This window comes from Harpia harpyja, chromosome 9 (assembly GCF_026419915.1).
Source record: "Harpia harpyja isolate bHarHar1 chromosome 9, bHarHar1 primary haplotype, whole genome shotgun sequence".
NCBI classification, from domain to species: domain Eukaryota; kingdom Metazoa; phylum Chordata; class Aves; order Accipitriformes; family Accipitridae; genus Harpia; species Harpia harpyja.
The window spans coordinates 21,182,246-21,203,425 of NC_068948.1; the positions used below are offsets into that span (position 1 = coordinate 21,182,246).

At 48.2% G+C, this 21,180-nt stretch overlaps 2 protein-coding genes across 8 annotated transcripts in view; one reads left to right on the forward strand and one right to left on the reverse strand.

The window, feature by feature from the left end:
- Positions 1–76: 76 nt before the first annotated feature.
- Positions 77–10,508, reverse strand: FBXL8 (F-box and leucine rich repeat protein 8). Of its 6 annotated transcripts, none has more exons than XM_052795609.1 (6): positions 10,371–10,508; positions 9,281–9,534; positions 8,029–8,391; positions 6,420–6,599; positions 2,635–2,865; positions 77–2,103 (listed from the first exon to the last, which is right to left on the reverse strand). In XM_052795609.1, exons 5-6 carry the CDS (start codon positions 2,796–2,798, stop codon positions 1,128–1,130), a joined length of 1,140 nt encoding a protein of 379 aa, XP_052651569.1. In that variant the 5' UTR covers positions 2,799–2,865; positions 6,420–6,599; positions 8,029–8,391; positions 9,281–9,534; positions 10,371–10,508; the 3' UTR covers positions 77–1,127. The 6 variants fall into 6 exon arrangements, with proteins under 6 accessions (XP_052651569.1, XP_052651568.1, XP_052651567.1 ...); XM_052795608.1 differs by having other exon boundaries at positions 8,029–8,912; XM_052795607.1 differs by adding an exon at positions 4,871–5,030 and having other exon boundaries at positions 8,029–9,534.
- Positions 10,397–21,180, forward strand: part of B3GNT9 (UDP-GlcNAc:betaGal beta-1,3-N-acetylglucosaminyltransferase 9) — a 25,797-nt gene continuing 15,013 nt past the window's right edge. Inside the window, exons 1-4 of one of the 2 annotated variants that reach the window (XM_052795603.1) lie at positions 10,397–10,538; positions 13,113–13,390; positions 15,120–15,312; positions 16,648–20,016. In XM_052795603.1, the coding sequence (XP_052651563.1) occupies positions 10,397–10,538; positions 13,113–13,390; positions 15,120–15,312; positions 16,648–16,955 (921 nt within the window). In that variant the 3' untranslated portion in view covers positions 16,956–20,016. Of the gene's footprint in view, positions 10,539–13,112; positions 13,391–15,119; positions 15,313–16,647; positions 20,017–21,180 lie in introns of those variants that run through there. The other variant, XM_052795602.1, reaches the window with a different exon arrangement.

A 21,180-nucleotide genomic window follows, 5' to 3' on the forward strand; every position in this document is an offset into this window, starting at 1 on the left:
TGATAAAAAAAGCTACACATAGAATCTGGATGACAATATGCTTTATTATTATTATTATTATTATTATTATTATTATTAATGCTTTAGGTAGCTCTAAATAGGTGCTCACAGTGTAGCTTTATGCCAGGATCATTTCAACTCAGAAACTGCTCTTCAAATAACTTTCACCAAAACCTTTGGTACAACAGACCAACACACACATATCCTAATTCAGATGCAAGGTAACTTGCATGTGAATGCAGAAAGCAGATGCAAAAACTGTCAACACTCTTGATTCTCCTAAGAAACACTAACAATGTAATAAAAGCAAAGGTCTTTCCAAAAGGCATTCAAATTATAACCTGGAAACCTGCATTCCTGAGCAAAAGAAAGACAAGATGGACACAGAAATTTGCAGGCCACATGCCTTTTATTACTACCTTGTGAATATTTTTCCTTAAGTGCTTTTTCTTTTGCTTGTATTTTCTAACATAATTCAGCTCCCGTTATATCCCTCCAAGCTGGAAGTTACCCGACGACTGGATAAGGGGTAAGCTTACCATCACTGAAATGCCAGAAGAGGCATTATCAAGGTTAAAGGGAATTTTCCATCAGATGACCACAGTTCATTGCTATAGCTCACTGAATCTGCACGGCTAAGTACCCCACTGGGCATAAAATGGCTGCATTGAAGCTGCCACTTCCGTAACTGCCTATTTAAGTAGTTGCTGGGCAACACGTAGGTGCTGACACAACTTGAGATTCTTTTAAAATGTAAAATCAAAATTAAATTCCACTGAGGTCCTAAGTAAAAACCTGCAAAGGGTAAACTGGGCATTCCTGCTAAATAAAGAAGCAGAGAAGAAAAAAGACCTGCCCTACATACCCCCATAAAGAAAAAAAAGACAAAAAAAAAAAAAGGTGGCCAATTGTATTTCTCTGTATAATGTTTTCTCTATCACATTTGAGTGTAAATGCTTGGCCTGCAGATCAGGTATGCATCATATGTAACAGCCAGTGCTGGTGAAACAGCATGTTCTCAGTGAGCGCAGAGGGCATTTGGCAGCATTTTCCTTACAGCCCTAGATCTTCTTTCCATGTCCTCTTGCAGATCCCCACGATTTCCCCAGGAAGTCAGTAGGAGCTGGTCACTGGACTGTTACTGGTTTCCAGGGGTGCCGTTCCTTGGTGACTTTCAGAGTGTATTGTTTCAGACTGGGGCAGTGCGTGAGGAACGCTTCTACCACCTCCTGGCTGACCACACAGTAGCAGTGGATCTCCAACAGATTTCTGCAATGCCTAGCCAGATCTACTAGCGAGGAATTTAAGTCCTCCGAGGATGTGGTTTGCAGTGTCAGCTTCTTTAAAGTACTGCTGTAGCTCTGGGTGACAAACCTAATCTGACTGACCATGTAATTATAGGTATTAAGTTGCAGCGTGCTCACAGGTATATTCAGCTTTAGGATCTGTGGTATTTTGCAGGCAGGGACCGTATGATCAAACTCTAGGTCTACACAGAGTTGAGGATGCTTTTGACTTACAGCAGCCCAGAGCTCTTCTGAGATGACCGTTATATATTTGTCCAGGCGCTCACAGAAAATGTCTAAATGGGTAAAAGCTGCTCTTTCGGGCTTTAGCAGTTCCTGAAATACATCGTCAGACAAACTGGCATAGTAAACCCCCAAGGCTGAGAGCCTGGGACACGCTCTGAGAACCTTCCTAATGGCGTCTGGTGCCACGTTGCATACCAGGGTGCGGTTGTTGATGAACAAACTGTGCAAGTTTGGGTTGGTGGTAGCTAAGAGTTCAACAAGCTCACCATCGAGAGTGAAGGGCATTTTTCGAAAATCAATATGCTGCAGATCTATCTGGGTTTTAGCATCACATATATTCCGTATGCTCTGTAGGATGTCCTGGCCAGAGTAGAAATAGGGATTCTCCCCATGGCACACAATGCACAGCTGCTGCAGCTTGTGGTTCTGTTTTGCCAACATATCCAAGATGCGTGTCACATTCTTCCGGTTGACCTCCTTGGACTGGTCAAACACAATTTTCAGGTGTTTGATTTGGCTGAGGAACTGGAGCAGGCTCTGCAGCATGCCTTCCTCATCCTCTGAGTCACAGCTGGAAGGGTAAAAAAACTCTTAGTCACTGTGAACGCTGAGCTGAGCAAGCACAGAGCAGATACGCTCCTTTACTAGTGCTTCTGCAAACATCAACAGATTGCCCAGACATTTCTTCTCAGTTGATGCCTGGAGAGTCACTGTAAGGCCAAACACTGAAGGAGTCAGGAGGTGAGAAGAGTCAGTCCCCAGAAAGACTCACCAGAGAAGTAAGTGTCATGATGAAGTTGACTAGTTAGTAACCATCTCTTGCCATTTTCAAATGACAACTTAGAGCAATGTACTGAGAATATAATACTTTCCGTAAAACCCAAGTTGGCAGCAGCAATTAAAAACTCCAGCATATAACACAATTTTCTCTATTATATAAAAAGGTGCTAGTCATGTAAGATAATACCATCACACACAGAAATCACAATTAATGTCAACAATGTCACAGTAGGGTGGTGTAAGTGTTTGACAGGCACTGAAAACATAATGATCTAGTTATGCCTGCAGAGATGATCGGACATGAGAAACATGCTCCTCTTACCTGATCTCTGTGAAATGCCAAACAGAGCTAGAAGAAACAGCTGTAGCCCACTGTCTGCACACCTGGAAGACCGTGTATCTATCTCGAAGAGAAAGATAATAGAAAATTTGGATGAGGATTTCTTCTGGGATGTAGTTCCACAGTTCTGGAACTGGTGCAGGCATTTTGCCAATTGAGTCAGGTTTAAAAATGGGAAAAACTTCCAAAACTGCAATTAATTCTCCAAAGTCCCTGTTCAGAAAAACAAAACAAAATAAAAAAAAGAGACACACACACACACATTAGGAGTTTAACAAATCAAACCAATGCAACCGGATCACAGAGGAGGTCAACATTTTCTTCAAACTTGAAATTTCACCAGATTTTGAAACTGAACACAAAAATGAGGAAAACCTGTTTTTTCAATTTTTTGAAATTTTTTCAATCAGTCCTAAGAAGCTGGGTGATACTTTTCAAGAGTTAAAGATGTCAGATCAAAGCTTTGGGGGGAAAAAAAAGCCTTTTTTCCTGCAGTGAGGTTTTGCTACTCTGAGTAATAAAAACGCAAGGGAATTTTCTAGTACTGCTGCACTGGTATTCAAAAAGCTGAGACGGATTTCTCAAACTGTGGGGGAAAAAAAACTCTTTGCAAGCAGAAGCTCCGCACAGAAAACAGTCCCACATATCTATTTTTTACTGATAGTGAAACAGAAGGCCTATAGTAAAAAAACGGTAGCTTAATCAAAGTGGTCCTTGTCTGTGATGAGACGTGACAGTTTGAAAAAAGTGTTTTATTACTGTGACTCCAGTTCTCAGAAATTGCATTTATACATGTCTGACTTAAAAATGGAAAAGAATATTTTGATTAACCTTTCATGTGAACTATAATGCAAAAGAATAAATGCCTGGGAAGAAGGCTGAGGTTCTTAGCATCAGACCATTACCTAACTTTTTGATTCATCTTCCAAAAAATGTTTTATCCATCTTCTAGATTTCTCCACAAATAAAACTACCAACATGACATTTTTTTTCAACCCTCGAAGAAAGTGAGGGATTTTTAAATGCAAACATTCCCCTTCCTAGGCTAGCACTGGAGCATGGGCCAAGTCTTGCAATCTCACTCTGAATTTCATGGCATGCTCTCTTGCTTTTGAAGCCCCAGGTCCTGGAGTCACAGCATTACCTCAGTGTTGCAGGTTTCATATAAATGAAAACCTGCACTTCTAGATATCCTAAGTAGGGAAAGAGTTGAAAAACATGAAGCAAGTATGGAGTAGCGATGCAAAAAGCATAATGCAGAGGGGAACACAATTGCATATTTTTCTAGAATACGCTGCTTTGAAGCGTGACTCATTATTTTGAGTGCGAGGTGGCAGCAGCATAGCAGCTATACTATCTTATCTACCATCGTATCAGCGACAACCCCTGTTCCACCCAGCCCTGAGCTAGAACAGCCAAGTGATACAGTCCTGCTTCCTTCCTGGGAACTCGCTATCTTTTGTCATTTTTCTCTGACAAGCACCTTGATGGCTCGGACCCTGCTTTTCTACTTTTAGCTGCTTTTAGTACAGTCTCTAATACATGTTTGCCAAAATGTTAAACTGCTCTTTGCCCTACATGAAATCTCACGTGTTCAGCTCCTTTCATTTTCCTTTTGGTGTTTTTCCTGAAAGCCCAAGCCCTTGGAGCCGTGTAAAAAGGACCTTGAATCACTTAGAAAGCAAGACTGCATTTCTAGCCATGGTGATTGCTTGGAAAAAAACTTAAAAATACAGCCTGAGAGCCGGAAGGCAGGCAGAAAGGCAAAATTATTGGTGTTACTTTGAGTAACTGAATGGCTTTGAGTCACCAAGGAGCACGGTTTGTGGTCTGTGAACACTGCGGGTTGGCTTGGGTCCACCTTGGGTGCCTGCCCTGGCGAGGACAGCCAGGTTCGGACCAGATCTCGTGAGCCATCAAGGATCTCCCCGCTTTATTAACCACATGACGGAAGGGGTACTGCCGGCTGCCGCACCGAGCTTCGTCAGCCCTCAGGGCAGCAGGCCCCAAGGAAGCCAGGCAGCCGCTGGCTGGGGGCGAGCAACCGGCAGCCCAAACAGGAACGGGCGGTGCTGAGCTCGGGCAAGACGCCCAAGGCGCTTGGGCCTGGCCGCCGCTCTCCCTGCGAGCCGAGTGGCACGGGGAAGCCCCCCGCCATGGCATCCCCTCCAGCCCCGCGTAGGCCCCGCCAGGCAGTCTGGGCAGGGGCGCAGCATACCTCTCACGGCGGAGCCCGTCTTCCCCTGCGCTCCCTGCCTGCGGCTCCCAGCACCAGCTGCGCCCCAGAGGGAGGAGCGGAGGAGGAGATGCCAAAAATAACAGCTGAGAGAGAGGCACCTTCCCTGCCCACGGGGTGGGAGCCAGGATGCTGCGCTATCCTTTATGGGAACACACAGATTAATAGCCCTGTCTTACTCCTCCTTCAGAACCCGTGTGTCGGGTGTCCCCCCCAGTTACCCAACACTCTGCTTCCCTGAAGCTTCCCCTGTCCTACCCCTGCCGCGCGTTCCCCAAGCAGACACGCTGTTGAATCCCGAGACCCAAATCTTGTGCCAGCTGAGCCCTGCTGAGCCGCAGCCTCTCCCCTCACTGGCATCTTTACTTCCCAAGTGGGAGACAACAGGATAAAACTCCAAGTGCTTATCGAGCACTTTGATTTCACCCCACGGGATTGCTCCCTGAAAACATGCACTCAGCAAGAGTTAGCAGAAGAGAAACTCGGGTCTCGGCTACCCTTTCTTTTTTTACTCCCTCAGCATAGAGCGAATGGATTAGCTTCAAGGAGAAAATGTTTACGGGACATGGGTGGGTAATGGTCCGCACAGCAACTCACCCTGTGGTTCCCACCTGGCTCTGGGAGCCAGCGCTGCTTCAGGCTTGGTTTTTGTAGGGGAAGGTTGGGACATCTGGGCTCATTTAACCCCATTAACACTTAAATGCATGAACTCACAAGTTGCTTCCTAAACTGTCAGCAAGTAAATGCCTGGTTTCCAGAAGCGCTGGCACCACCAGGCCTGCTGACCCTGAAGGGGACTGTGGGTGCTGCCTGCCCCCCAGGGCCTGACCCTGTGAACCACAGCACCCAGGAGAGCCAGCCTGGATTAACCCCTTCAGGGATTTATTTCAATTATGTTTTTCCTTTGGCAAACAAATTATATTGTTAAAATACTGTTGTTGTAAAATAGTACTAAATAGATATGTATTTTAATATATATGTATTTTTTATATATATATGTATATAAAAAAAAATCTTTTATAATGCTTTCCACTGTTGTTTGAAGTTCAGTTCCCCAGAGAGTTTGCACAACCTGATTGCCAAGCCAGAGTGACAGCAGCTAGCATGTGGGCACAAAATCTGGCCCCGGGACCACGCCAGCTTCTCGCCAGCTGGGGACAAACAAGGGAGCTGCTGTCACCCCTCTGCTTGCGGGAGGACATCCATGCAGGACAAATGCAGCCTGGGCAGGAGGCTGCTACCTGAGGTTGAGCGACGGAGACCTAAATCCAGCTCCTTGCTTTGCTTGCCACAGAACCTCTCACGGACTCGGGAAAAGCTGCTTTACTCTCTCTACCTGTCCATTCAGTTTGTCAAAGGAGCACAGTGGAGTTAAAACAGCCTCACCTGGCTCAGAGAGAGGTGGGAGATCATTCAGGTGTTACTGCAGGAAGGACTAAACCAGAACACCCAGCAGAATTCAGCAGCTATATTGACACCATCATCTTACCCCTTCTGCAGGAGACCAAAGGACCAGCCCAGGTGTCCCTACCTGCTTGCAGAGCTCACTATCACGCTGCTCTGCTTTTGCTAAGCGGAGTCCCAGAGGTCCCCTCCATCAGCGTTGCTCTCACAAACGGCACCGGACTCCCACTCATTTCTTTTGGGAGCTTTCCTCCTTCGCCCACTGCGCTCTTGAACAGCAGCATCCCGTCAAGCCTGCTGGATTTGCCTGGAGAAGGGAACTCCACATCATTAATCCCTCTCCCCTCCTGAACAAATGGACACCCCCAGATGCTGTCACAGATGCTGCAGTTACTGCGTTCCTCAAATTATCCTAGGACAGCTTTTCAAAATGAGCTCCAGGGAAGGGAGGGTGTAAGAGCTGAACTCCTCTGCTTCTCAGTAATTACTAACCCAACCAACCTTCGTTTTCACCGTTCACTCTTGTTAGCGGCGTCATGGGGGAAAGCTGACAGTGCTGGCCAGGACCCACCAGCCTTGCAGTGCCGTCAGCCACAAGCTACGCAGGGGCTTCAAGCGACCCTGCTTTCCCGCATCCCTAGCAGACCAGGGGCACGCACCCAGTCCCAGGCGGTGGGCAGCTCGTAAGCTATCTGAACAGAGTAATTTCTGACCATCTTAGATAGCCTCACCTACGAGAGTGACCAAGTGACCGAAGCTGGGTGGGCATTCAGCTGCTGCCGGAGCTGCCAGCCGCCTTGTGCTGTGGAGACCTGGAGGCGCCAAGGCACGGTGAGAACCGCTCAGACCTCCTCAGCAAACAGCACCCTTCCCCGCCGCCGGCCGCCGGGCCGGGCCGGGCCGGGCCGGGCCGGGCCGGCGGCTTCGGGTGGAAGTAACACGGGCTGAAACCCAGCTCTCGGGGCTGGTTTTGGGGGCAGCACAAGAAACGCAGAAGATATTCACGGGAAGTGGACTACCACTTGCGTTGCAACGGGTTTTGTTTTGGGCTTGGTTGGGGTTTTTTTCCGCTTTTCCGTTAACCCCCCTCCGCCCGCACACGGCCCGGCTCCCCACGGGGCCCAGCCGCCCGGCCCGTGTCGGCGGAGCAGCGGGCGGCGCCGCGCAGAGGCGGAAGTGGCGGCGCCGAGGCCGGGCGGCGGCGGTGGCAGAAGGTAAAACGGGGCGGCCGCGGAGGGGGACGGGGATGGGGGCGCGGGGCCGCCTCCCGCCGGCCGGCCCGGGGCGAGGGCGCGGGGCCGGGCCGGGCCGGGCCGGGGCGGCCGCCGGGGGTAGGGCCCTCCGGGCGGCGGGCGCCGCGGGCCGTCCGGGGCGCGTCCTGCCGGAGCCGGGCAGGGTCGGGCTGGCGGGGTGCTCTCTGGGTCCGTCCCCCCGGCCCCGGCCCGTGCTGCCCCGCTCGCAGGACGGCGGCGCCGGGGCGTTCACGGGGCGGGTCAGCAGGCCCCGGCGTCTGACCTGGTGGGGACATCCAGGTACTGGGGAAAACGCGGTGCCACCACGGGCGGCACAGGCCGGCGAGGCCCAGGGCTGGGGGCTGCCCCGGACTCATAGCTCTTTTTCCTTAAAATAAAGACGGTCCCCCTTCCAGTTAAGTCTTTGACAGGAATTAAGCAGCAGCCGCCTGAGGCGTGCCAAAGGTCGGCGAAAAAGGCAATGACGATGATCGCCTACATTACCTGTTGCCCGGGGTTGGTCTTTCTAAAGCACCCCGCAACCGTTTGACCGCTGCTGCTGCTGAAGCCCACGGCGAGGGGGGACTGGGATGGAGCAGTGCTCACTGGGCTGGAAGACTCGCCTGCGGGGATGACACTGCAGAGGCACAACAGCAAAGGGCTCCTTACCTGAGTTTTTGCAAGCCCAGTGTAATTTCCAGGCTCTCCAGCGTTGCTGAGTCGAACCAGGCAGTTGCTGAGGAGCAAGAGCCTGGTCTGTGTGGGCAAGGGGGGGCAGGGGCAGCGGGGTCCAAGCTGCAGCGATGGGAGCAGGGTCCTTGGACTTCATCTGCCTCTGGGCTGGTAGGGAGCTCTCGGCCATTTGCACTTCAAAAGACAGATTGTTCTGTGGGTTAAACCTTTTAAATATTCCACGGCTGTAGTTTTCTAAGATGTTACTCAGATTCTGTTACCCTTCTTCTGCGAGATGCTAGGAGATGGGTACCCAGATCCCAAACTTCCCGCCCCCCGTTTGGAGGCCCAGACCAGGCCTGGACAGCAGCAGCAGTGCATCCTCCTCTTTCTTCCTTACAAGATTCTTTTCTACAAGGCCTGTGTGATGTGGCAGCCCATGGCCATGGAAACACTCCTGCATTCCCCACAGGCACTCTGTGAACTCCAAAGTTCAGTGTGAATTTTATGATTCACTGGTTATTTCCTATATTTTCTGAACAAGTAAAAGGCTCCCATGCTGGGCACAGTTCAAGGCTATGGTAAGGAAACAGGGTGGGCCATATGTTCGAGCGCCCTGTTGGATCTGCTGCCCAGGATGGAAATGGTTCCCAGCCCCAGCAATCACCTGGAGGACATCTTGTCCGCGGGAGGTCGTCATCTTGGTCTGGCAGCCCCTGGGGACAAAAGATCTTCGCACCCACCATCTAAAGGACATCTGAAGACAGGGACACTGTCATGGCCAGCAGTTATACTGTCAGGCCAGTGCTTTGTAGCCGAGGGAAGGCTGTTGGGGTTGAGAAAGAGGGCAGAAAGCAAGAAGGAAGGGATGCCCAGGGGGAAGCAGCTGATGGTGTGACAGAGATGCAAACAAGTAGTCAGAGAGGGGGCAGGATTTGGGACTGGGGCTGAGTGAAAAGTCCCAAATTACTTGTCACTATGATGCGATGAAGGGCTGACTCTGAGCGCTGCTGTCTGTGAGAGCAGTTTCAGGGGGTTTGTGGTGACCAGCTCACAGACATGCTCAGACAGTTTGTGTACATACCAGAAAGGAGAGGTGGCCATGCTTGTCTCCTGGGCTGTCAGGTGCTCTCCAGCCACCACAATCTCAGTCCAGTATTGCCCACTCTAGTACAGCTTTTCCATGCTGAGCATCTGTAGCCTGGGAGGTGTTTTGGTTCATCCTTGCCTTCAGAGTTGGGTGCAGCTGTGGTAGGTATAAGCATCGCGTTAGCTGGCCAGCGAGGAACAGGCGTGATGAGAATGGAGAGGTGGATGTGCTGTCTTCCAGGTGCGTTGCTGGAAGAGGCAAATGGTGGGAGAGGAATAATAAATGAGCTAGTACATAAAGCAGAGTGATAGCCCTGAGTCATAGAATCATAGACTGGTTTGGGTTGGAAGGCACCTTTAAAGGTCATCTAGTCCAACCCCCCTGCAATGAGCAGGGACATCTTCAACTCGATCAGGTTGCTCAGAGCCCCGTCCAACCCGACCTTGAATGTTTCCAGGGATGGGGCATCTACCACCTCTCTGGGCAACCTGTGCCAGTGTTTCACCACCCTCTTTGTAAAAAATTTCTTCCTTATATCTAGTTTAAATCTACCCTCTTTTAGTTTAAAATCATTACCCCTTGTCCTATCTGTGTAAAGTGTCCTGCTACATGAGCCCTGGGCTCTGTAACGTATCCTTTAGTGAGGACAACCAGGGGACTGGGACCTCAGGCAAAATGCCTCTGCCTGCAATAGGGCTTCAGACCGTGCGAACCTGCCAGAGCCAGGACTGCTGCATGTTCCCTGGGGCACCCCAACTATGCATCTTTAGACTTTGCCAGCTTGGCTAGGCAGTCAGAGGCACAAGGACTGAAACTCTTTGCTTTGGAGTCTCTTTGGACTATAAAATGAATGGAAAATGAAAGGAGAGCTTTGTGAGCTGCTGAGTCTTTGGGACACCATGTCCCACTGTGCTATGCTTTACAGAACAGTAAACTCCTCAAAGGTTACACTTGCTTTAACAGCATCACCACCTCCTCTAGGAAATAACGGTAAACCCCCATAATCCTGTTATGCCTGTGCTTAGTGTTTGCTGTAAACACTCACCTGGCATCAGGCCATTTTCCCTATAGTCTCTCAGCTCACCTGTGTGATTTTGTAGGGTGCTGAAGATGGCAGGCAGCTCCGCTCCTTGGATTGGCAGCGCTTATCTCTTCCTCCAGTCGACGTGCAAGACCATCGTTCTGCCATCTCTCTATGAAAGCTCCCAAAAGAAACCTAGTGTGTTCAAGGCGCTGAAGCTGGCATTAGCAGGTACCCATCCTGTCCGATATCTTGGCACACTGTCTCATCTCTTCACGCAATGCCTTTCTTTAATCTCACACTCATGGGTAAGGAAAGCTGGTGCTCATTGTATTTAGGAAAGACAATAAAGTGGAGCAAGTTCAGCAGAGGTCCACCAAGATGGTTGGGGGCTGGAGTACTTGTTGTGTGAGGAGGGGCTGAGGGAGTTGGACCTGTTCAGCCTGGGGAAGAGAAGGCTTTGGGGGACCTACCAACAGCCTGCCAATACCTACGCGGAGCGGGAGATGGACCCATGCTCTTCACAGTGGTGGATGGGGGAATGAGAGGCAACAGGCACAAATTGAAACAAGAGAGGTAGGCACCAGATATAAGGACAAACATTTTCACCATGAGGACAGTCAAGCAGTTGCCCACAGCAACTGTGTATTCTCCATGCTTGGGTGTTTTCAAAATGGGACTGGATAAAGCCCTGAGCAACTTGGTCTGACCTCAGAGCTGACACTGCTTTGCATGTGAGGTTGGGCTAGAGACTTCCTGGGCTTCCTTCCAACTTGAGCTATCCTATGAGTTATCCTACTTTATGAATGTTCGTTTAAACCCATTTATGTAAGAGGGGAAAAGATTGCAATTGCTCTGAAAGAAGATTTAATTTCTGTCTTTATACCACCACAGAAACATGATTTCTGTTTTAAGAAGCCAATTTTTTAAATTAGTGATAGCCAGTATAAGTTCTTTTCTGACAGGCACAATTACATTAGCTTCAACTCTACGTAACCCTAATTACATCCAAAAAGGACTTGAGATGCAAATGGCCATAAAACTATGTTTCTCTATCCACCCTTGCACCAAGTTGACTGCAGAATAATAGTAATTTGAAGAGCTTATCATACTTACCTAGAATGACTCTCATGGTGTTCTTTACCTGTCATACAGCTGAGCCTATACTGTTTAATTGGGCTTGTGTAACTATTCTGTAATTTCTTCTGGCAATCATGAGTCTAGCCAAGTCATCCAGTACAGGCCTGCTCATCTTGCAGCAGCTCGATCCAAAGATGTGAAGCAGCAGGAAGCCTGACACAGTTGTCCAGTTAGGCTCGATTTATGGCTGCTTTGTGTCACTGGAATGTGAATCTGTTCACATGTTTAAAGAAAAGCCCACAAAAACGCTAAATCCTACTATGCTTATTCAGACCTAAAAAGGACATGAAATCTGAAGCTGTCTGAGGTTTCATGAAGAAACGTGTGCAAAGTCCTCTCTTTTGAGGTAGCTTTACAGCTGTCTTGTAGACCATTCGTAAAGGTTTCCATGTCTGTGCAGCTTTTCCCTCCGCAGCCCTCTTACCCTGTTAAGGAAGCTTCTGTTTAACCAGCACTCACAAAAAACAGAGCATAAAGCGATAAAGAGACTTCTAGTCAGCCACAGTGAATTAAAATGCTTCTCCTAGCTGCCTAACCCCATGTCCCAGTTACACATCTGGTCCAAACTAGACTTTCTGATGCAACCAGGACTCAGTAAACCCTGTAAAGTCACTGTTAGATCACATACTTCTAAATGCCAGGTCACTTGTCCTGCCTAATGTGGAGCACACAAGTCTGCTTTGCCTTGGGATTGTCCTCCCAGCATGTCTAAATAATGCCATGACGTGTGGTTTAGGAATACCTGATGTATTGCTGGTCTGAGCTGGCACCTCTGTACGGCCCTGTGCAATGACAGGCCAAGAGGTTAATTCGGGTTTGGAAGCAGTACAGTCAGCCTCCCACAGGCCTCTGCTGCAAACAAGAGAAAAACACATATTTTGAACTGTCATCATCAGCATACAAAATCCCTGTGGAGACAAGGTCAATGTGCACAGCTAATCAAATTTTGCTGGGAGAAGGAAGAATGAAGGCCTGACCAGTTTCTGTTGTTTATGTCGCTCGTGCTCCCCCTGCACTAATGTTAGAGGGTATGTCCCTGGCTTCTCCTTGCTTAGATTTTACCGTGAATTAATTCTCTGCGCAAAAGAGCTTAACAAGTCAAAGCCCAATCTCAAGCAGCCTAAATTCCTGTGGCTGGATCTATCATTCACCGTTTGTGAGATTGTGTTGAAGGCTCAGAGCCAGCCAAAAGTTACCTTTAAGCATGGAGTGGAGAGGAAATGCTGGGTCTCTTTCCAGGACCTTCATCACTGCATAAAACTCCAGTCACAAGGACTGAAGTCTGACTGAGCACTGAGCTGAACTCTGTGCTTTCATCTATAAAACTTTGCTATGCTACTAGTTTAGCGTAACAATTTCTGTCCTGGAAATGGAGCCTCAAATGTAAATCCTCCCCTAATGAACGCGTTGGGATAATTACCTGGGCTGTGGTACCATACGGCTTCAGTTGGGCACCTTACTTCATGGGGATTGGTGGTGGCAGGGCAGCAAAGACTTAATCCTTTCCTCTTGGTTTTACATACAGGTTTTTCATCCCAGAGGACTTTATCACAGAGAGAAGAGAATTCAAAAGCTACTCCATTGCAGGCTTGGTGGTGGATGGGAGTGGGTCTGGGTTGTTTGTCTCATGCCTGGATAGTGACTTTGCTCACTTCTCCCTGCCAGACTCCACCGGTAGCGTGAATGGTGTGGACATGCTCAAAGTGCACTGCAGCCACCCACACCTGATAGTCCAGCTCAAGTTCTGCAAGCAGGAGAACTGCCGCCGGTTCCTGCAGAGTTACCGGGAAGGAGCGCTCCAGGAGTCCCTCCAGAATCACCTCCAGCTCTCCTTGGCCATGACCACAGTGCCTCTTGAAATGGAGCTGAAGGCTGGCAACGAGCACCTTGACAACATGCTGAAGGATGAGGATCGCTGCCTGGAGTGCATCTACAGAGAAAAGGTGAATGGGAGAGGGAGGGAGGCCAGGCAGCAATGAGAGGTGGTAGCACAGGACTCGGGAAGGTGGGTGCAAATCTTGCTCTGCTGCAGTGTGCTGTGTTGTTGATTTCTCCATCCTTCAGTTCTCAACTGTAATATAGAGAAACAGCTCTGCCCTTCCTCAGAAAAGAGCCATGCACTTTTCTGGAAGGGTAATAGAGTTACCTAAAACAGCCTACAGAGATTCTGCTAAATCGCTGTGGTTTCTGTGTATAACAATTAGCGTGGCTGTTATCACCACTAGGATGAGGAATTGTAGAAGGTGCAGTTGAGAGCACAAGCAAGTGTGCCTCTACACCTGTGAGGCAGGCAGAGAGGACAGCAGTCCTGTGTGGAACCAACACCGCTCAGCACCTTCCTCCCCCGCCTCACACAGCACCTCCTCTGAGAGTAGCACCTAGAAATGAGTGTGAGTGCAAACACTCTGCACGTTATACCAACAACTTGTGACAGAGTGGGGACACACAGCATCTGCTGCCAGCAGGAACAGGCTTCCCTTCTGAAGGCAAAGTCCCTCTCTCAGGGGTGATATCTTAACGTCTAGCTCATCGCACACTGGCACTCTAATCCTGCTAGCAAGAGCAGTGAGATCTTGTCATCTCACCACAGAACCACGGCACTTGACATGATTACACTCATTGCCTTTCTCCTCTCCTCTTTTTTTCCACCTGGAACTAGCAATACCTTATAGCTCTAGTTCCCTCTAGATGGTCCTGAGAAATGGGTAGTCACCATCTACTTGGGAAGATTACGCACAAGAGCATGTTTTGCCAGGTTGCTTTTCTGCAAGCACAGAGAATGAAATGCAAACCTTTCAGCCCTGGACCAAACAACATGTGATATCCCATACTCTGTCAACTTCTGCTTGCTGCTCTCTCCCTCTGCTGAACTAGCTGACCAGACAAAAGAGATGGGCTTATTCTCAGTTCCCCAAAACTGGCTCAGTCTGACCGCTGCCTAACAGTGCAACATCAGAAAGATGACACTAGGGCACAGCCATCAGCGGCTGAGGGCAGTGCTGGGTGCCTGCTGTATGGGAGCTAAACACTAGACTGAGTTAGAGCACTCGCCAGGTTTGACTCTTCCCATGTGCTTTGCCTTCTTCACTCCCTTTCTTGTGACCTGCTTTTTGGAGGTCAGACTAGTATTCTCTTGGTTAGTGAGAAAAACTGGCTTGGAGAGGATCCAGGAACAACAGAACTTAGGTAATGGAGGGGCAGAGAGAGAGAAGGGGTAACAGGAGCTGCCTGCTTTGGTGGCCGTGAGCTGTTGGATCAGGTCACCCTATTCTGTGGGTCTGACCCATGCAGGTCACCCTATTCTGTGGGACTCTGTGGAGTAAGTCAGAGAAGCCATGCTGCCTATGGTGCACCCTAATTCTTGCAGACGGCTGCTGAAAATAAACATGGACTACTAGCAGTTTTGTGCAACTTGTAAGCACTCACTGCTGCATGTGAGAAACCCAGGAGGGGGAGATTGTCTCTTTCGCATCACATTACAGATTCAAATTCACATATTGCAGCCAGAACTCCATTAGACTATCTCATTTGGTCAGTTTAGAACTCATGCTATAGCTGTCTCATTGCTCCTCTCTTGACACCATCACCTTAAGCTGCACCTTCCAGCTAAGCATCTACAGCTTTACAAGATGGTGAACCTGGCATGAATCACTGATGCTGTTTGCATTACAGCCTGACCGCCTGCGGGATGAGGAAATCACAGAGCTGGAGGAATGCCTCAAGAGCCTGATTGTTCACCAGAGCATCAACAACAATATGGCTGTAAAAGACTGCATGTCTCTGAACTCCCCATCTCTACCTTATCCTTCTCAAGGCAGCTCCCTTTCCCCACAAGTCACCTTCATCTTTCAGGGAGAAGAGTTCGGTGAGTAGCTAGAATTGACCAAGAGAGCCCTTGGTCTTCCTCACCTCAAAACCCAAGAGGAAAGATTAACATGACTACATATTGGGGTCTACCTCAGATAAACCAAGGATTTCCCAGCATCCCATAAGGAAGGAATTACAACAGTCCTAAGATACTGCCATGCTGCTTCAGATCAGGCCTCAACCTGTTTTCTTTTCTGGGGTGGCACAGAACCAGATGCTTCAGAGTCTGTGTCCCTTCCAGGTTCCTCACATTTTAAAACTCCTTAATACTGAAAGGAAGAATACAGAGTAGTTTTCTCTTCCTCCACGTCATTTGGTTGAGGTGAGTTAATAGCATAGTTTGGATCAGACCGGGAAGGTTATTACAGACACCATCAGCCCTGCTTTCAGCCAGGACTGGATTTGTCCAGGCTCCCTGCAGTGCACCATCTGTCTTTGGGGTCTGTTCCCTACAGAGAGCTTTCAGACAGTCTCACATAGCAATTCTAGCTTGAGATCAGCTAGATCATTTCTGAGCGTGTTTAAGCTGTGTATACAGTCTCCAGTGCTAAATAGCCAAGGAGAGAGCTCCTGTCTGTGTTGCAGTATTTTGAGGATGCTTAGGTAGGGAACAGGGGACTTGGTCAGAAAGGCCTTGCCTAGTTGCTTTGGAAAGGCTGAAACAAAAGAGGATGTCCATCAGAAAAAGAAATACGCTCTGGCAAACCACAGGACAGTCCCATCCTGGGGGAGGAAAAAAAAAAAAAGAAAAGGAAAATAGGCATTGCTAAGCTTGCAGGGTGGGGGCAAGCACAGACACTCTCTGATGTGGGAGGATTTTGGTAAGGGAACGGCCTGAACAAGGCAGGGAGCTCAGATGTGCCAGGGCAGCAGGCTGTGAGCAGGTAACACTGTCACCACGTGCTACAGTTTGCCACCCGAGGCACCAGCACTGCCCTGGGGGATGGCACACTACGTGGAGAGCAGACATGTTCAGCTCATACACAGAGCAAGGAGACACTAAGCGGTGAGGCTTACTCCAGCCAACTCTCCCTTTCCAGTGGTGGAGGAATGCCGTCGGAGCGCACAGACCCGTGTGCATGACCCTCTGCCCGTGGCGGGGCAGTCCCTTTGGCTTCACTGCTCTTGCACTTCTGCTCCAAACTCACAGTGCTGCCCTGGTGTTAAAACACCGGAGGACAAGCAGAGCAGCTCCCCAGCAGTTTAATAGCGTGCTGCGGACACTGAACAGATTCCCTGCTCCACAGAATATTGAGCAAACCTTACACTGGTCCAAGCTGCATCACATCAGCCATGAAACCCCTATGTTTTACTGGCCCTCTGTCCCTTTCAGCCAACAGAACGCTCACACCAGACGACCACCAGAAATTTGCCAAGCTCGTGTCCAAGAAATGGAAGCAAGTGGGTCGCTCTTTGCAGAAGAACTGCCGGGCCCTGCGTGATCCTGTCATTGATAACCTGGCCCTCGAATATGACCGAGAGGGACTATATGAACAAGCCTATCAGCTGCTTCTCAGATTTATCCAGTCGGAGGGGAAGAAGGCCACGATAGCACGGCTGATTGCAGCCCTGGAAGAAAATGGTCTCATCAGCTTGGCTGAGGAGCTCTTGGGCCTCCATTCCAATGAGGACTGCTCCTAGAGCCCGAAGGGTAGTGGCATCGCTAAGGGCTTTCTTGCTTTAGCTAGTGTATAAGACTGCTGCCAGTGTCTGGGAATGTAAAGTCCTGAAAATCACCGCAGGTTTCCATGTAGGTAGGAAAGCCCAGGGGAGAGGTTCTGTGCTCGCAGAAGCCAGCACAGACCTCTGACATTCCTTATTTCATTCTGTTTCCAAGTCAATGTTACCTTCCCATGAACTGGTGAGAGAGGCTTTCAGCCTGACTTCCTTCAGGACTGAAATGTCACAGGGAAGCAGCCAGACAGAGAGCCCTAGGGGATAGAGGGGGAGAGGAGAAAAGCAAGGAAGGCATCTCGGAGGATTTCTCTGGGAAGCAGACAATGCCACTGTTTCTCAGGCTATGGCCCAGGGCCATCACCTGGAGAGCTGCAGTATATTTTTTTATATTGAAGACATTTATGCCCTCAGGCATGACATCCAGCAAAGATAGAGGGGAAATTAAGGAAAAGTCAATTTTATATTATTTTCCTTCTTTGTTCTTCAAACAAGGAACATCTGTGGCAAGTGCATCTGTCCTGCCCTACTCTAGTATAGCTCCTTCCCACCTCTCACCACCTGAAGGTTTCCCTTTTACTTGGGACAGTTACAGTCTTCCACAGGGCACAAGGTTGCTGCTGTAGAACAAATTTCAGGCACTGAACAAGCAATATGGACAAACATAAATTCAGAGAATGATTCCCAACTTTTTCTGGACCATGGTGGACAATAATATATTGACTACATCATGCTTAGCTCTTTCCCACCAACCTGAGAGAGCCTGCATCTGTGAAAAGCAAAACACAGTGCTGAAAGGAAAACAGTCTCCTAGACAGAAAGTTACCTATGGAGCGTAGATTGGAACTACTGCTCTAAAGTGTGTTGCAGCATCAAATACCACCCTGAACCAAGCCCACAGAGCTGAGCAATTGTCTCTGACCAGCTGGCTGCTAGTGCCTTCGCTCATTTCTTAACCACCTGCCCTCAGCCTGCTGAGTTCACCAGAGAGGATAGCTCACGCCATTGTGTCTCGCAAGTGTCGGGATCTGCACAGAGCCTTTCCCTGATGGTGTTGTCACTGTGTGACAATTGGGCATCAGCTGCTGTGCCTGGATTTACCTGCCCTGATTTTGAGGGTTAAAAATGGCTTAAAGGACAAAGCACCCAAACCCCAGGGCTGACTTGTGCTTTCAGTTCCGGTGGGAGAAGCTGACTCTGCTGGTATGGTTGATGCAGACTGCAACAGAGCAGAGAGGTTACACCTTTGCCTGTAACAAAGCAACAAGTATCTAGCATGACATGGGTCCTGTAAAGCACACCACCTTGATTACCTTTGACATATTCCCTGCGCTTTCCTGATATGTTTTTACTTATCCTTTTTCATTAATTTTACCTCTCTTTGCTCTTTCCTTCCATGGTAATAGCCAGTGGGCCTTGGAAATTATTTCGGATACAGAGGATGGCTCTGCCAGCACATGTAAAGCCTGCACGTGCACGCAAGTATCGGGCCGCTGGCAGTCATGGTAGGACCAGCTTTCAGACAGGCAAGCCCTGATGGCCTTTTAAACCACAGCTCATATCTTAATCCTTCCTGGAGTCAAAGCTGTAATTCAATAAGGAGGGATGCAACGTGGGATGCAGGTGTGGGCTCAGATCTGAGCGCCTGGGGCTGGTGCTGCTCCCTTAGCTTCTGCTAAAACGTATGCTGTGAGCATCAGCTAACTGAAGACCCGGATCAGGAGGATTTAGATGGCTAGCTTCTACGCAGTTGGGTTCCACATGCCTCAGATACGCTGAGCGTCGCGTTCCTCAGTGTAAGCCTGAGGAACCTGGCTTTTTTCTGCAGATTTTGAATCCCCGAGCTTACGTACAGTGTGGAAAGGAAATGGAGGCAATCAAAGATGGGGAGAATGTTTTCAGGGTGTGAGTGAATCTCTTCCTGTCTTGCCCATAGCTTCAAAGGAAGCAAGACTTCATGCAGGCACCATCTCTACAAAGACTGTGGCTCCGTGACCTTTTATTAAGCCATTCTACATCAGTGCTGTTGCAGTCTCATCTCCCCCATTCCTGCTCCATGTCCTACCCTTTCCCTTACAGCAGTACCAGTGCTCTTCCCCAGGTGAAGCAATTACCTCTCTGACAGTTTTGCTTTTGGGACCAGCACAGCGATGCTGATCTTAGTTTAGGCTGCTGTGGAACCATACCTCAAAGCATTTAGCTTTCCTGCCAGATCCCAACTAGGGAACTCTGTTTGGCAGCAACCCACCTGGCAAGTGGTATTTAAAAAAAAAAATAAATCAGAAACTTGAAAATTACTTTAACAGCAAGAGGGTTTGCTCTTGATTTTGCAAAAATGATTTTTTAGAAAACAACGTCATATGCATAGCCTGCTGTCTTGTTTCTTGTTTGTAATGAATATTTCTAAGCTCTCAAACTAGCTATTCATGTGCACAACTTTCATATACAGTTATAAGGCAACCACTGAGTAGTGAAAACTGCTGGCTTTTGTAGCATCTGTTAATGCTCAAAATGAGAAAGTCCAAAAAACTTCCTTGCTGCTATTACTGTATTACAGAGGACTAAGCATGAATGCTTTTTTTCTTAATGCAAACCTTGTGCATTTATTCCTCTGCCAGCAATTGGCATATGTGTTTCCTCTTACTCACAGATTCCCTCTCAGAAGTGCCATTAAGTGCTGGAGCTCCTGGCAACCTTTCTGGAATATCATCATCTTTAACAGCATTCACAGGTGCCTTCATTGCAGAGACTCAAAGGAAAAGGGTTTTCCAGTGATATTCCATGGTGGAATTGTCTTGAGCACGTGGCATGGTTTGGGACCATAGCAGTGGCTGTTTCATACCTTCTTTTCCCTGATCAGTCATCACCATCGTCATCATTATACGCAATGAAAAGTCGATTCTGGTCTCAGGCAGACTCCTTCCTGCTAAAAGAGTAGGTTTTTTTAGTATTATCTGGCACAAACATAGATGGAGACGATTTTCACAGAAGCCTTAGATGAAATAATAGATAAATTGGATCATGAGCACATGGTGTCATTTGCGTTGATTTGGCATTTGGCTGGGGCTTGACTCTGAATTTACTTCTGTTTTACCCAGAAGATTTTACAGCGGTTTTACACCAGTGTGCAAAGACAAGGGAACTGGCATCACACAGGGAAGGAAGAAGCACTTGTGAAGAAAAAAACATTAGCAGAGATTTGTTGGAAGAAATTAGAGGTGTGTCTTTACCTCTGATAGTAATGCAATGAGTGGAACTGAAGAAAGAGCTAGATGTTGGGGATACTTGCTGATACACACAAAACTCAGCGCTGTATATGCTAGACCAAGGGCTATAACAAGCACTCCTGGTGACTGCCTGGCTGGCATGCTGTCGGAAGAGGAGCGCACTCATGCTTTCTTCCTTGCCTGTGCAAAGTTAGTTGCACACATACTGCACCTACTCAGATGCAAGACATGTAAGTGACACTCCCTTACTACTATTTATAACGATTAGCTAATGTCTAGTGTGTGAGATAAGCCATGGACAGTGCTGCTGCTGGTGAATTTGGCCTTATCCTGTAACAGCTCTTCTCTATGTATTGAGATCTGTCTGGAATAAAAAAAAAAAAAAAAAAAAAATAAATCGGGAGTGGGGTGGGGGAGGGGTGGTGTTTCAGAATCAAACATGCAGCAAACCAGCACATGATATTAAAAGCAAATAAAGATGCAAATCAGTTGCATATAAAAAATGAAATCAACAAAATATAAAACAAACAGCAGGATCCAGGCCAAAATGTGCTTACAGGAAGGGATCCAAGAGGGCTTTTTTTGTAGTACAGTTTGTTTTTGTAGTTTTAGCAATGCTTCAGATTTGAAGGAGGCTCCTTTTAGTCTGCCAGAAGGAATAAAAGATCCATCCAAAGGAGAATTAGAATGATTTGTTTTGGCATAGCTGAACTACAGTGTTCAAACAGATTAGAACAAAGAGAAGACTGAAAGTTAAAATGCTCACCAGATACACTTTGACGTGAGGCATCTGACAGAAGTAAACTTGAGAGTATACCCTGATATAAAATCATCACAAAGGAAAATATCAAACTGTCCTGGAGAGCAGAGTTAGTGAAAGGCTGACTTAAACCCTTCTAGATGCTTGTTAAAAATACACCATAGATCTTCCTCTGCTGAAGACGACAATGCACCATCATGGCAGA